Below are 15290 nucleotides of genomic sequence, written 5' to 3'. Positions count from 1 at the left end.
AAAACACAAAGCTATAAGGTATATAATATGAAAACAAATAGCAAAATGACAGAAGCGCCTACTTATGAGTAATTATTCTAAATGTAAATGGATTAAACTATCCTATCAAAAGGCAAAGACTAGCAAAACAGACTAAAAACATGATTCAACTATGTTTTTACAAGACACATTAAATTGAAAGACATGAATAGAATAAAAGTGAAAGGAAGAAAACAAACATTTCATGCAAAAAGTACACAAAAAAATCGGAATGGCAACTTAATACTATGCAAAATAGACTTCCTTTTTTTTCTTTATTTCTTCTTTAAAAACAAAAACGGACACGTGTGCAGAGCATGCCAGTTTGTTACGTAGGTATACGTGTGCCGTGGTGCTTTGCTACACCTATTGCCCCATCCTCTCAGTTCCCTCCCCTCACTTCAAAATGGACTTTCAACCAAATAATGTTAAGAGATAAGAAAGGCACTGTATATTCATAAAAGGTTTAATTAGCAAGAAGATATAAATATTATAAACATTTATGTACCTAATAACAGACCATTAAAATATATGAAGCAAAAATTAACCAAGTTGAAGGGAGAAATTGACAGTTCTAAAATAACACTTGAGGCCATTAATACTCTACTGTCAGTAATAAATAGAATCACCAGACAGAAGTTAAGTTAGAAAATAGAGGACTTGAACACCATAATAAGCCAATTAGATCTGACAGATATATACAGAATGCTCAACAATAAGAGAATACGCACTCTTCTCAACTGAACATGGGCATTCTCCACAGACTATATGTTAGGTCACAAATTAAATCCATAGTGAAAACTAAACTAAAAAATTCACAAACTTGGAAAACTAAAATCTAATAAAACTCTTTTTATAAGAGACAACATCTTGCTGTGTCATCCAGGCTGGGGTGCAGTGGTGCAATCTAGCTCACTGCAACCTTGAACTCCTGGACTTAACTGACCCCCTTGCCTTACCCTCCGTAGCAGCTGAGACTACAGGTGTAATAGGATTACAGGTGTGAGCCACTATGCCCAGATAACTTTATTTTTTTCCTAGATGTGGCATCTCACTATATTGCCCAAGCTGCAGTGATTGTTTTAATGAGGGGCAAAAATCCGTGAGGTAGGATCTTGCTATGTTGCCCAGGCTGGTCTCAAACTCCTGGGCTCAACTGATCTTTGCACCTCAGCCTCCCAAAGTGCTGGGATTATAGGTGTGAACCATATGTCCAACCAAATAACACTCTCTTAAACAATAAATAATAATAAAAAAGAAACCACGAAAGAAATAAGAAAATATCTAGAAAGGAAGAAACATGAAAACACTACATACCAAAAGTTATGAGATACAGCAAAAGCACTGCCAAGATGGGAAGTTTATAGCTATGGTCGGGTGCAGTGGCTCATGCCTGTAATCTCAGCACTTTGGGAGGCCAAGGTGGGTGGATCACGAGGTCATGAGATCAAGACCATCTGGGCCAACATGGTGAAACCCCATCTCTACCAAAAATACAAACATTATCTAGGCATGGCGGCACATGCCTATAGTCCCAGCTACTTGGGAGGCTGAGGCAGGAGAATCACTTGAACCCAGGAGGTAGAGGTTGCAGTGAGCCAAGATCGTGCCATTGCAATCCAGCCTGGTGGACTGAGCTAGACTCAGGCTCAAAAAAATTTTATACCTATAAACACATTAAAAAGAAGAAAGACCTCAAATCTGTAACCTAACTTTACAATCTTCTCTTCTGAGACCACTAAACACACACACACACACACACACACACACACACACACACAAATACAACCTAAAGAATTAGGAAAAAAAACTAGACACAAAGCAAGAAAAAAATAAGGTAATAAAGATTATAGCAGATATAAATAAAAGAAACTAGAAAAAAAATGAGAAAACCAACAAAACCAAAAGTTAGTTCTTATGTCTTCAAAAATGCTCGTAAACTTGACAAACCTTTAGCTACACTAAGAAAAAAATGACAAAATATTCAAAATGGGAAATGAAGGTGGGACATTATACCAATCCTACAGAAATAAAATATTTTAAAGAATATACTGTGAACAACTGTATGACAACTGGACAGCCTAGATAAAACATACATATTCCTAGGTTTAGAAAACCTAAAAAAAAAAAATCTCAGTGGATCCATAACTAGTCAGGGAATAGATCAGTAATCAAAAAGCTCCTGACAAAGAAAATCCCTTGACCCTGTCCTTTCTTCACTTCAGTCTCAGGACATCACACGGCCCCCTGCTCTCTGGCTACGTCAGCTCCTCCCTGCCACTCACAGCCTGGCTGGCCTCTCCCAGCCCCGCGCTGGATCACACATTCGGAGGACCCCGGGCGTCTGTCCCCAACTAGAGCCCGTGCTGCTGTGTGCAGCTGCCTGGTTGGTCCTCCCATGTGTCCAAGCCTGAGCTCCTGGTGGCCATGTGATCTCTTCTTGCGGTCACTCCTGGGCAATGGGACCTTCATGAGACCAAAACACAAAACTAAGCACAGCTGAGGCCATTCCTGACTCCTTCCTTGCTGTCACCACCAACCACACACAGCTCAACAACAAACATAGTCGGCTTCTCTCCTCCCACCACTGCCACCCTGTCCCCCCAGCCCCACTGCATTCCTGGTGTTGCCCATGCTCCCTTCCCCCTGTTCTTGGTCTACAGCAGACGGAGCTAAAATAAGAGGCCCAGTCACCCCTCATTCAGAGCCCTCCAGACTCCCACTCACTCAAAAAATGCCCCCGTGCACGCTGCCACCTGTTAGGAATCCCATCCACTGCCCGCTGTCCCATCTTGCCCTGATGGCTGCCTCCCCCTGCCGCTCCTCACCCACTACCCCGGCTGCCCCGTCTCAGGCCCACTCAGGTGCTGCTGCAGCCTGGGGCTCCTCTGCAGACTCAGCCGGCCACCCAGGCCCCTCCTCACACGCACTTCCCAGGCCTCCCACCCAGACGGCAAGGCCACTCCGCCCTGCTTCTCCTTAGCTCTCACCATCTCACACACCGCACGCTTTATCATCTAGCTTCTTACAGTCTTTCTTCCACCACTGGAACGTAAGCTTCATAAGGGGAAGGGATTTTGTCTGTCACTGCTGTACCCCAAGCACCTAACAGTGCCTGGCACACCCTGGATGTTCATAGAGATGAATGAAAGACCAGTTACTTGATTAAAAGGGTCATGTGTGTGCGACTGTCAGCCAAACTCCCTGGTCTGTTTTAACAGAGATGATCTGCCTGCTGTGGTAAACCTCCTCTGTAGAAATTAGAGAAATGAGTCTACAAAGCACCTGTTTATAACAATGCTTGAGAAATCTTTTTAGTTGGGATAAAATAGGTATCAGATAAAACTCACCGTCTTCAGCACGTTCTGGTGCACGCGTCAGGGGCGTTAAGGCTATCTGCGGTATAGTGCAACCATTGCCCTCCGTCCAGCTCCAGGACGCTTTCCAGCTCACAAGAGGGCAACTGTCCACATTCAGAGTCACTCCCCACTGCCCCCCAGCGCCTGGCAGCCCCCATCCTACTTTCTGACTCTGAATTTGAATGCTCAGATACTTAACCTCCCACTGGCCTGACACAACCCTCCGGCCTCCCCACCTACCGTGAGCTTGTCCTGCTTCTCCACCTCCAGGCTGCTCTCGATGGCTTCTGCTCTCTTCCAGGCATCCAGTCGGAATCTTTCCATCACTTTTATTTCTTCCGGGAGGCCAGTGGTCTCTCTGAGTAACATTTCTATCTGGCTTCGGAGACTGCTGTGTGTACTTGACCATTCCGTTTCCTTTCTTTTCAGTTCTTCCTGTAAGTGTTTTAAAGCCTCTCAAAAAAGAAACAAACTTTACTACAGAATAGCCAGCCAGAAAGGGAAGGCTTAGTCAATAGACATTTTAAGGCCACTGCAGTTTTCAGCTGGGGGAGGAGGGAATCTGAGTCTCATCACAGATCATCAGCAAAACTAATTCCAGAAGCCAAGGGAAAAGGAGGCAGACAGCACATGGGAGCTGACAGCAGAAACCTGCCATGAGGCAGGAAAGACCTCACCTGAGCTATTAACTGAAAGAGAAAGAAAGGGACCCCCAGGGGAGATCCAGAAAAGAAGAAATGTGACAAGAACTCATGAATAATTGAAAGAGTAGAGCTAAAGAATAAAAGATTCCAAAGTCAAAATTACCCGCCCTGAAAACTACCTGAAATTCATGAGAAGAAATAAGTTTTGAGAAAATGGGCTGTTTTAGATAGACTAAAATACCGGAAGGAACAGCTGGAAACCCGTTGTTCCAGAAAGCAGTGCTCTCAAAATGCCAAGGGCAGCATTAAATGGCAAGAGAGCTGTGGACTTGAAGGGGCTCCCCTACTGGTCAAGTTGGGACCAGTTAAATGTCAAAATGGAAATTTTATACTTAATTAGAGTAACCTGAGTTTGTGAAAAGCCATAACTCAACAATGATGAATGTAAATTCCAGGAGGGCAGAAATGGCAACTCATCATCAATTCCTCAATGATTACAAGTGTCTAGTACATAAGGGGTTCTCAATAAATTTTATGAATAAATAAATACCCAAAATAAAAATTAATACTTTTTAACATAACCGTTACATAAAGGAAGGTTAAGTATGCCCTCTCCTTCATTTTTTGATGATTTAAAAAGTATCAATAAACACAGGTTTGTCTCCTAGTAAGTATATATCTGTTTTTAAAGTATATTTTTACACAGAAGTAGAAAGAAAGGTAAATACAGAGAACAATGTGTAAGCCAAATAGTGTAAGGAAGAAAAGGAACTGCACCAAAACCAGCAAGAAATAATGAATACCCAGCATCACACATGATAACCAAGTATGAACAGGGCCCAAAACTTCAATCAACACCAGAAGTCATGTAAACGAACAAAGGCGAGAGTTCAAGAATGAGTTCCTGAAGACAGAGGGCAACTCACCAGCCCAGCCCGTCCCCACCCAACAGGCCCCTGGAGGGGCACAGCCCAGAGCTGCCAGCAGTGAGGATGTGCCCAGTCCTGCATGGTGCACTGTGGCAGCCACCAGCCAGCCACACGTGGCTATTAAGTCCTGGAAATGTAGCTAATGGGAATGAGAAACTGATTTTTCCATTTACCTGTAACTAATTTAAATGTAAATAGTATAAGTAGCCACAAGGGGCTAAGAGCTAGCAGCCTGGACTGCACAGTCTGACAATCAGAGGACACATCGTGTGAGGGAAAGGCAACAGTTTGCAAGAAAAGAAAACCCACGTTATTCACCTAACAAAGTACAACAACAAAAAGAAGTGTGTTTGCTGTGGCTTGAATCACCTTGGAAGAGGTGGTCAGGATCAGAGCTATGAGAAAGAGGAGAAGAGAGGAGAAAAAAAAAAAAAACAATAAATCTCATAACCTTGGGTGGTCTAAGGAGGTTATTTATTGTTTCCCTTTGGATCTGGTGAGCTTTCCATAACAGCAAGGTTATCAAAATATCTCTTATCCTAAGAGATCCAGAAACAATAAAAATGAAATGACAAACACATCACGTATATTAGAATAGGCTACGGTTTTAAATTTGGTGACATTTTCTAGTAGCAGAATTTGTTATAACTACTGTGTAAAGTGTTTGGCTTGTTCACCAAAAAAAGCCATACCAAATTTGTAACTATAATTCAGATTGTTTAAAATAAATTCAATTAAGGTTCATACCAATGTTTAATCTCTTAAATAAACATCTCTTAATATCGGGTAAAGAGCAAAAAACACTCTAAGAACTGCCAGTAGAACTAAAAACTAATTAGCCAGGAATGGTGGTGGGTGCCTCTAATCCCAGCCACTCGGGAGGCTGAGGCAGGAGACTCGCTTGAACCTGGGAGGTGGAGGTTGCAGTGAACTGAGATCGAGCCCTTGCACAGTGATGAAGTGAGACTGTCTCAAAAAAAAAAACTGAACATTGATATGTATCAATGTACATATCTCTTAACCTCAAAATTTCATTTGTAGGAATCCATCCTACAGATGGACATACTCCAGGAAACAAGCTGCATGAGGACAGGGATTGATCTGTTTTGTTCACTACCAGATTCCTAGCACATGCCTGCTACATAGCAGCTATTCAGTAGCCACGTGCTGAATGAATAAGTAGGAGAATGATTGTGAGAGGTCATATACACACAAAGTTATTCAGTGCAGCCCTTCTTGTATTCTCATAAATAGAAAAAGAACAGAAATACATAGGTGCTTAGGTAAGTATATTATGGCACATATTCTATACAATAATAAAACAAAGAATAAAGATGTTTTGTTAAGATACGTAATGATTTTAGTAGACTATCACTAACGTTTAAAAAAAACACCATGGATATATATATTTATGTACTTGCTAAGAATTTCTCTGGAAAGATATGAGATTAATAACACCAGCTACCTCAAGAGAGGTAAATTAGAATGCAAACAAATCAACTGTAAAAAGATACCCTGAGTGATCAGAAAATTGAAATATGGACTAAGTATTAGTTGATATTAAGGAATTACTTTTTGTTATATGTGACAAAGGTATTATTATTATTATTATTATTATTATTTTGGACAGAGTCTCACTCTGTCACTGGGGTTGTCGTGCAGAGGCGTAATCTTGGCTCACTGTGATCTTTGCCTCCCAGGTTCAAGCATTTCTCCTACCTCAACCTCCCAAGTAGCTGGGACTAAAGGCATGCGCCACCACATCCGGCTAATTTTTTTGTATTTAGTAGAGACGGGGATTTGCCATGTTGGCCAGGCGGGTCTCAAACTCCTGACCTCAAGCAATCTGCCTGCCTCAGCTTCTCAACGTGCTGGGATTACAGGCGTAAACCACTGTGCCCAGCTGATAATCTTATTTTTTAAAGGTGTCTTTCGCAGAGAAACATACTAGACTACAGGTGAAACGAGAAGATGTCTGGGATCTTACTTTTTAAATTCCAGATTAAAAAGGGAAAAAAAAGTAGAGGGACCAGAGAGATGAAATTAGAAAGACAAAATGATCACCGGTGAAATATGGGAATTCATTCTATTATTCTTGCTACTTTCATGTACTTTTGAAATGTTCTATAATAATAAACTATTTTTTAAAAAACTGAATAGGTGGCTACGGCAAGGGTGAGGGAGAAATTTCCCACACATCTTTTTGTACCTTTGGAATGATGATATATTTATATTACCTTTTGAAATAAAAGATTTAATATTGTCAAAGTCTAACATATTGGATTTAATAAACTAAGCATTAACCAAAACATAATGGTACGTTTCTTCCCACAAAAAGAAAGAAAGAATTAAAGACCCTGAGCACCATGCTATTCAGCAACTCAAGCTGGAGGTGTGCAGGTGAGATTGCTCAAGGATGGCTACATGAGATGGGAAGAAAGCAAAGACTGGAACTCAAAACTGCTAGTAATTAAAATACAGACAGTGGAAGGTGAGTTTGCATTTTATGCTAGAAGCAATGGATAGCCATTTTAAATTTCTCTTTTGGTAAGTTTTAACTTTGATGAAGTCCCATATATGCATGTTTTCTTTTATAGTTAGTTGTATCTTCTCTTAGAAATCTTTGCATATGACAATGTCATAAACAATTTCATCTTTTTTTGTTAGAAGGCTTATAGTTTTAGCAAGAACTGCATGAGTTCTTTTTTAACTGCCATATCCTTCTGATCATGTCCATTTCTAACTATGAAATGAACAGGACTGATAATCTGGCCTATCAGTTTCTGAGTTTTGGAATTAAACACCCGGTTATTTATGGCTGTAAGTTATGATAAATCAACAGAACTAACAGTATTTGGTGTGTGGCAGGTCAAAAAGATTAACACAACATTACACTGGTGAATTTCCAACTCCTGGCTAAAACAGAGTGAGCAAAGGATGGGTAGCAGGAGAAGGTGTCAAAGAGGGAGGAGGCCTGGATCAGACAAACTGTCCCAACCAGGCCGACTCTGGATGTGTGTGAAGAGCACAGACATGGGCAGCAGAGAGACCTGCTGGGAAGATTTTAATAACCAGGGAAAGCCAAGGGGCCCTGGCTGAGAGTGGCAGCTCTGAGACAGTGAAGCTGTCGGGTTAGAAATGAACTGAGAGAGCAAGAGAAGACTCAAGCACGACTCCAGGATTTTCTGCTGGGCAAATGGAAGAGCAGACTTATCACGTGCTGAGACAGGGAAGAAGAGGAGAAGAGTATATTCAAAAGGGGATGTCAGGAACTCACTTTTTCTAAATGATCAGTTTAGACAGTGATCAGCTCTCCAGGTAGAGAGAACAACGAGACAGTGGGATAGGAGACGTGGGCGAGAGGTCTGGACCTGGGACATGACAGCACTGAAAGCCTCCAGACTGGACGAGTTTCTCCCTGCCTCACCGGAGGGAGAGGAGACAGAAGAGGTAAAAGATATTACTACTGGCTAAATATTCAAAATGTCTGCAGGGTGCACACAATCATACAGTCAAAGCAAAAACTGGGGGAGACACTTGTGGCACATTTGAGAAAATTTAATACCCTGAAAAATGAGCAAAGGCCACAAAGAAATTTACAAAATAAACACAAATGACCACTAAATATAAAAACATGCTCAACTTTATCAATAATTAAAGAAATGCAAACTTTAGCAACTGAAAGGCGGCATAATAACCAGCTTGGCAAGATCTGAAAGACTGCTAACGCTCAACTCCAGTCATGGGGAAGGGGGTGAGAAGAAGCCCCAGATGCTGACTGGGGCAATGGAAGTTTCTAAAATGTATCACAAGGAAGTCGTGTTTTAAATAAAAAGTGGCTTATATATATGATGATATTTCCTGCATAACAATCTATAATAATGAAAATTTCTAAACAAGCTAAATTCCCATCAATAGATTGATTAGCCACAGTAGCATTCATACAATACGGTCATTTCAAGTATGCAGAAGACTAGGGTGTGCTAATAGGGTAAGATGTCTATTATGTTGTTAAAATAAAAAGCAGGCTGGACGTGGTGGCTCACGCCTGTAATCCCAGCACTTTGGGAGGCCAAGGCCGGGGGATTGCTTGGGCCCAGGAGTTTGAGACCACCCTGGGCAACATGGCAAAACCCCATCTCTACCAAAAATACAAAAATTAGCTGGGTATGGTGGCGCACGCCCGTAATCCCAGCTACTCAGGAGGCTGAGGTGGAGGATGATTTGGGCCAGGAACTCAGAGGTTGTAGTGAGCCAAGATCACACCATTGCACTCCAGCCTGGGTGACAAAGCCAAACCCCGTCTCAAAAAAATAAAATAAAAAACAGATTAAAGAGCCCATACAGTATAGCCCAGGGCTGAGAACCACCTGCCTAGGCTGGCACTGTGGCTCTCTTTGACTTACTAAGGGGGTAAATAAAAAGGTTTCTTGTCAGCGCATCACTTTCCTCATCTGTAAGGTGGGAAGGATAACACAAGGTCTAAATTTGAGGACTGAATTTTGCTTAGAACAAAGCAAAACTGACATATGGAAAATGCTTAAAAGAAAAAGATGTCCATTTTGAAATAATGAAGTATAGACATTTTAAAAGTGATCTTGGGTGGAAAAAGAATTGGAACAGCTCCACGTTTTACCCAGAACTACTATAGTAAGCATATATTTATAGTATATATCAGCAGAAAAACAAAGATATTTCCATTTAAAAAATAATTTTCAGGATTTGATTTTTAAGCATAGCTCAGAATAAAATATAGTGACTGAATTTTCTTTTTAAGTGGATTGATAGGCGTCTATAAACCTTTATCTGGAATTTATGAGCCAGGTGTGCTTTAGAACCCATATTTTTCAAGTTTTAGAAAAGAAATAGAAAAGCGATGTCAAGAAAGATGGTGGAGTAGGAAGCTCCAAGCATCCGTCCCTCCACCAAAGCAGCTATTGAACTATCAGCACCTGTCAGAATCAACCATTTGGGAACTCTGGAGACTAATGAAAGACCTGCAGTGTCCTGGGGAGTCTAAAAGAAGAAGGAGGCTGGGAAATCTGGGAGAATTTCAGCATTTGCATAGCAGCCACCATCCCCTAGATCCAATCCCACAGCAGACAGCCATGGGAACTACAGTTGTATGAATTTCTCCTCAAGCATTAAAATAACAAATACCCAAAAACAAAGAAATACAGTGTGGGTACAATATATAATATCCCCAGCAAGACCCACAGCAACACTTGGAATCAAAAGTATTAGTGTTTCTGCAACAGAACTTAGGACTATTCGCAAGTACAATTAAAAAACTATGTCTACATAAAACATATATATATATAAATAATAAATATAGTATATACAAATAGCCTCATGTACGTTCAGTTCAAGTTTTGCTAACCATAAAGTCAGATAAGATCATGACCTAGGGTAGGGAACAGTATGTCATACTGTCAACTGCTGTGGGTGGAGCTGTGTCCTCTAAAACAGTACATTGAAGTCCCAGTCCCTGTGAATGTGACCTTATTGGAAATAGGGCCTTTGAAGATATAATTAAGATGCCAGTCAAGGTGAGGTTATAGAGGAGTAGGGTGGGCCCTTGATCCAATGTGACCCTATCTTTTAAAGAGGCACTGAGACACATACACGGAGGAGAATGCCATGTGAAGACACAGACAGAGGGAAGACGGCCATGTGACCACAGAGGCAGAGACTGGAATGATGTCGCTGTAATCCAAAAAATACCCAAGGAGTGCCTGAAACCACCAGAAGCTGGAGGAGCCAGCATGGCCCATCTTGCTGATGCCTGGACTTTGGACTTACAGCCTAAGGAACCACAAGAAAAGACATTGGTACTGTTTTAAACCACCTAGTTGGTGGTACTTTGTTACAGCATCCCAGAGAAACCAATACACTAACTAACCAAAGTTCCATTGAATCCATAGCTCCTAACATTTTTTCAAATTTCAATTTATGTCTCTCCACTAAGAAAATTCCCCTTTTGACACATCATTGACTACATTGGGTCATTTTATTCAGTAAAAAAAATCTTATGTGATACAGATTTCACCTCCTTTTCAGTTATATTTGCTGGATTAAAATGTTTCAGATTGCTTATAGATGGTTTTAAAGATAAAACTGAATCACTGCATATTTTTTCCTAACTTACAGACCCAAACATGCATGAGATTTTCCAAGGCACTTTCTCGTTCAATGCGAAGTTTAGCTAGAGATGTGTTCTCAGCTTTAAACTTTCCTGTTTCTGTTTCCAATTCAGTAATTTTCTCTCTCAAAACCTGGGATCGAGCATTGTCACCTATAAAATAGGCCATAAATACTGAACTTCGCAAAAGGGCTTACAGCAGCAAAACATTAGCTAGCTAGTAAACACTGAGCCAAGAATATGGCAAACATCTGTGACATTAAAATGCATTAGAAACAATGCTTCAAATATGAAAAGGAAGAAAAATTAAACCTAACTTTCCTGAGGAAACCAGTGCAAATTTATGAAAGAATGAATCGATCTCAAAAAGAGTATCGACCTGACAAGGAATCAACATGATACATAAAAAGAAATCATTTAAATCCATTTTTTAAAAGATCCATACATAAAAATAGCTTAAGAACATGAATAAGTAATCCACAAGAGATCTAACAGGCTAATCAATGCCAAAATCAAAGTTTATCCCCTACTACTAATCAAATAAATGCAAGTTAAGACTTTTCCCTTCATCAGATTTGCTATTTAAAATGTAAAATAGCCAATGCTTCTGTCCTTCAGTGCAAACAGCATTTTTATCAATTAGTACTTTTTAAGAAAAGGAATGTGAGCCACAAGGCTAGAGGAATGAGGCAGGTTATACTTCTCTGTCATATTAAAAATGCATAGGAAAAATGACTAGAAGGAACATCCCAAAATGGCATAGCAGTCACTTTGGGGTAGTTATGTTGTAAATATTTTTGCTTCTATACTTTTTAAACTTCCAAACTTTCTGCAAAAAAAATATTACTTTTAAAATCAGAATTTTTGAAAAATCACTTTTCACAAGAGAGGGCTGTCAAGAGCTGGCTACTGCCCTCAAGCACAATCACAATGTGAAAATCTTGGACATTGGAGAAAATGATCTTAGGGATGATGGAGTAAAGCTGCCGTGTGAGGCTCTGAAACCTTCACATCATGCTTTGTACACACTTGGGCTGGCAAAATGCAATCTGACGACTGCTTGCTGCCCGCCTCTTGTCTCTGTTCTCCGCAGCAGTAAGACCCTGGTCAATCTGAACCTTCTAGGCAATGAGCTGGATCCCGATGGTGTCAAGATGCTATGTAAGGCCTTGAGGAAGTTGACATGCAGGCTACAGAAACTCGGGCTTCACAAAGACTTGCACAGAGTACTGAGAGAGGAGATACAGATGTCACAGAAGGAGCACTGTCTGAAGGTCAAGTGTACTTGGGATTTTAATGACCTTGAAGACAAGTGGTGGTGGTGATGCCACGGACCAGATGCCACAGGGCTTGACCACGGATCTTGGAGTAAAGCCACCAGGACCTCCTGGCCTGTGTGCCATTCCAGTGTCACCATCATGGGGACAAATGAGCTGTTCCCTGCAGGAGGCTTCAGTACAGTCATTGGAAGCGGCCCATTTCACACCCAGGTCTGGAATTTGTCTAATACTGTGTCTCGTCCCCAAGATCGTAAGTTGGCTGTGCCTTCAGTCTTACTTATGTCCTCCTAAGTATGTTTCTAATTCTTGGAGGTGTGGAGAGAATTGAATAAAGCAAAGGATATAAGAATTTTTAAAAAAATTATAATTTCTATTTTAAAGCACCTATGATCTCCAAGGTGGTCAGAGTTTATAATATAATGGAAAGAAATCTTTCAATGCTGGTTTTAAAAATCCATTAAATCAACTGAAATACTACACATCCATTAAATGGAATGAGGTAGATGGGTATATGCATTAGAACAATCTTCAAAATTTATCATAAGCAAGGTACAGGACAGTATGCAAAAAAGCATCTTTTCATTTGTATAGAAAGGTAATTATATACCAATTCACACATATGCTTTTATATGCATGGATTCTTTAGAATACACAAATGACATGGTAATGCTGGTACTTCTAGGAAGGGGGACTTGGACCAGGTCTTGGGGAAAAAAGAAACTTAGAAGCTTTGATGTTATCTCACTTTATTAAAAAGTAATTAATTTTAAAGCCTTGGAAAAGTCAAAATTAAGTTTAAGTTTGAAAAATCTGAAAGGACAGTTCATCTGAATCTCTTATACTAATGACTATTACATTATATGGACCCACAAAATAAATCAAATTTTTACAAATCACCTGCTAATTTGACTTCTATTGAGCAATAAGGAAAGTTAGGATTTTAAGCATTCTGACAGCATTGATAAATGTTAAATCTCTCACATTTGGATACATATTTTATAATGCTCTGACTCACCAGGTGGTTTGTCTTGACTTATGTTTAACTTGGGTTCACTTCCCAAGTGTGAATCTGACTTTGGTTTTGGTTTCAAGGAAGGAAAGAATTTCATCATCAGCTCCGATGTAGGAGGAGGACTTCTGCTCCTCCTAGATTTGCTCAAGTCTTCTCCCTTCATGACTGGTGCAATCTTCCTTCTTACTGTTTTGTCCAGGATGCCTACTTCGTTCTTAGGGTAGCATGTCTGCGGAGTCCCGTAACTAGATTCACTCCCAAGAAAAACGTCATGATTACACAAATTCTCCTCAAGGTCAGTCCAAGTTCTTTCATCATCAAAGTCCATTTTAGTCATACTTAGGGATGAGGATCCTGAGGGCTCAGACACTTGATGTTTTATGCTTTCTGTGATAGACTCATCGCTACTGTAATCTTTATCAGACAAATCCAGATCAACATCTCTCCTTTTATCTTCTTGAGTCCCGGTGTCCCTAAAAGGTCCCTTACCGTCACAGACTTGTGGGCTATCCTCTCTGCTGCTGAAGTCCCTTTCTCTATCCTCACTCGATGGTTTTATGGTAACATCAAGCTGTTCCTCAGAGTCAGTGCAACTGTCACTGCTCATAACACCTTCACCGTCACCTGCAATCCATTGAGTTTGATTTTCAGAAGTGCTCTTTTGGAAGGCTTTCCTACTGATTTTACAAGGCTGTTCCCTCAATTCATCAGCTGAGGACGATGAACGGTTTTGTTTGGGTGTGACCTCACACTCACTCTCCTTCTCACGTGCAGCGTGGTCCAAATCCTTACTTCGGTTACACTGACCAACGGGACCTGCCGGATTTCTCTTCTGCAGCACAGCTTTGACAAGGGTGGAAGACATCTGGCGACCTTTGTGGATCTGTTGATCCCTTTCTAAGATTTTCAGTACAAATAAGGAATTACTAGAAAATGATATTTCACCAGCAGCTTGTTCTAAAAACAAAAAACCATCCAACTCCAAATATTCCTTTTCCTTTTCTCGTTCCCAAGTCTCTAACGTTTTCTGAAGAGAAACGTCAAGAGAAGATTCCGAGTCTTTCACGGTCTCCCTGACATAGCTCTTAGAAGCGAGGCGGCTGGCTGGCCCTGTTAAAAGAGGACGTCTGTCTTTATCTGGTGTCTTATTCCACCTGTACAGCCAGTATCGCAAGGTTTTGGACACTGGGGTATATTTTCTTTATTATTAGATTTAACTTTTTTTCAGATTTGATCTGGTTTCTAAACTGCTCATCACATTTCTTCCCTGTCTGTATTTTCAATCGTGACAGAGAGAGACTTTTCCTGTTATTACACTTCAGCACTTTTGGCTTCTGGCTGATGTTAACAGAACCCCTCTTGGTGCTAGCTTTGTTGTCCTTTTTAAGGGTAAGTTTCTCTGCACACGGTTCTTTATTTATGAGAGCAGTTTTCCACTGGAGTTGCTGTCTATCCTTTTTTTTTTTGTTTTTGAGATGGAGTCTCACTCTATTGTCCAGGCTGGAGTGCACTGGCGCAGTCTCTGCTAACCGCAACCTCCGACGCCCGGGTTCAATTTATTGTCCTGCCTCAGCCTCCAGAGGAACTGGGATTACAGGCACGTGCCACCACGCCTAGCTAATTTTTGTATTTTTAGTAGAGATGGGGTTTCACCATGTTGGCCAGGCTGGTCTCGAACTCCTGATCTTGTGATCCACCTGCCTCAGCCTCCCAAAGTGCTGGTATTACAGGCGTGAGCCACTGCGCCTGGCCTGCTGTCTATCCATTTTAAATAGAGGCTGATCCTCAGAAGTGCTCTGGTCAGTCACTAGTTTACTTCCTTTGCCTTTTTGAAACTTAGATTCAGCATTAGTAAATCTGGCTAAACCTTCTCCTTGTTTTAAAAATGGTTGTTTTGGTTTTGCTT

General features: G+C 40.8%; 1 protein-coding gene across 1 annotated transcript in view; it reads right to left on the bottom strand.

Moving 5' to 3' along the window:
• Positions 1 to 2253: 2253 nt before the first annotated feature.
• Positions 2254 to 15290, bottom strand: part of LOC108317607 (centromere protein J-like) — a 20813-nt gene continuing 7776 nt past the window's right edge. Inside the window, 7 exon segments of the mRNA XM_037745576.1 lie at positions 2254 to 2484; positions 3618 to 3812; positions 11103 to 11245; positions 13388 to 14539; positions 14542 to 14598; positions 14601 to 14833; positions 15140 to 15287. Coding sequence (XP_037601504.1) covers positions 2254 to 2484; positions 3618 to 3812; positions 11103 to 11245; positions 13388 to 14539; positions 14542 to 14598; positions 14601 to 14833; positions 15140 to 15287 — 2159 coding nt within the window.

Source organism: Cebus imitator, unplaced genomic scaffold, assembly GCF_001604975.1.
Source record: "Cebus imitator isolate Cc_AM_T3 unplaced genomic scaffold, Cebus_imitator-1.0 Scaffold204, whole genome shotgun sequence".
NCBI classification, from domain to species: domain Eukaryota; kingdom Metazoa; phylum Chordata; class Mammalia; order Primates; family Cebidae; genus Cebus; species Cebus imitator.
Note: the sequence above shows the minus strand (reverse complement) of the source record. Positions and strands in the feature narration are given on the sequence as shown.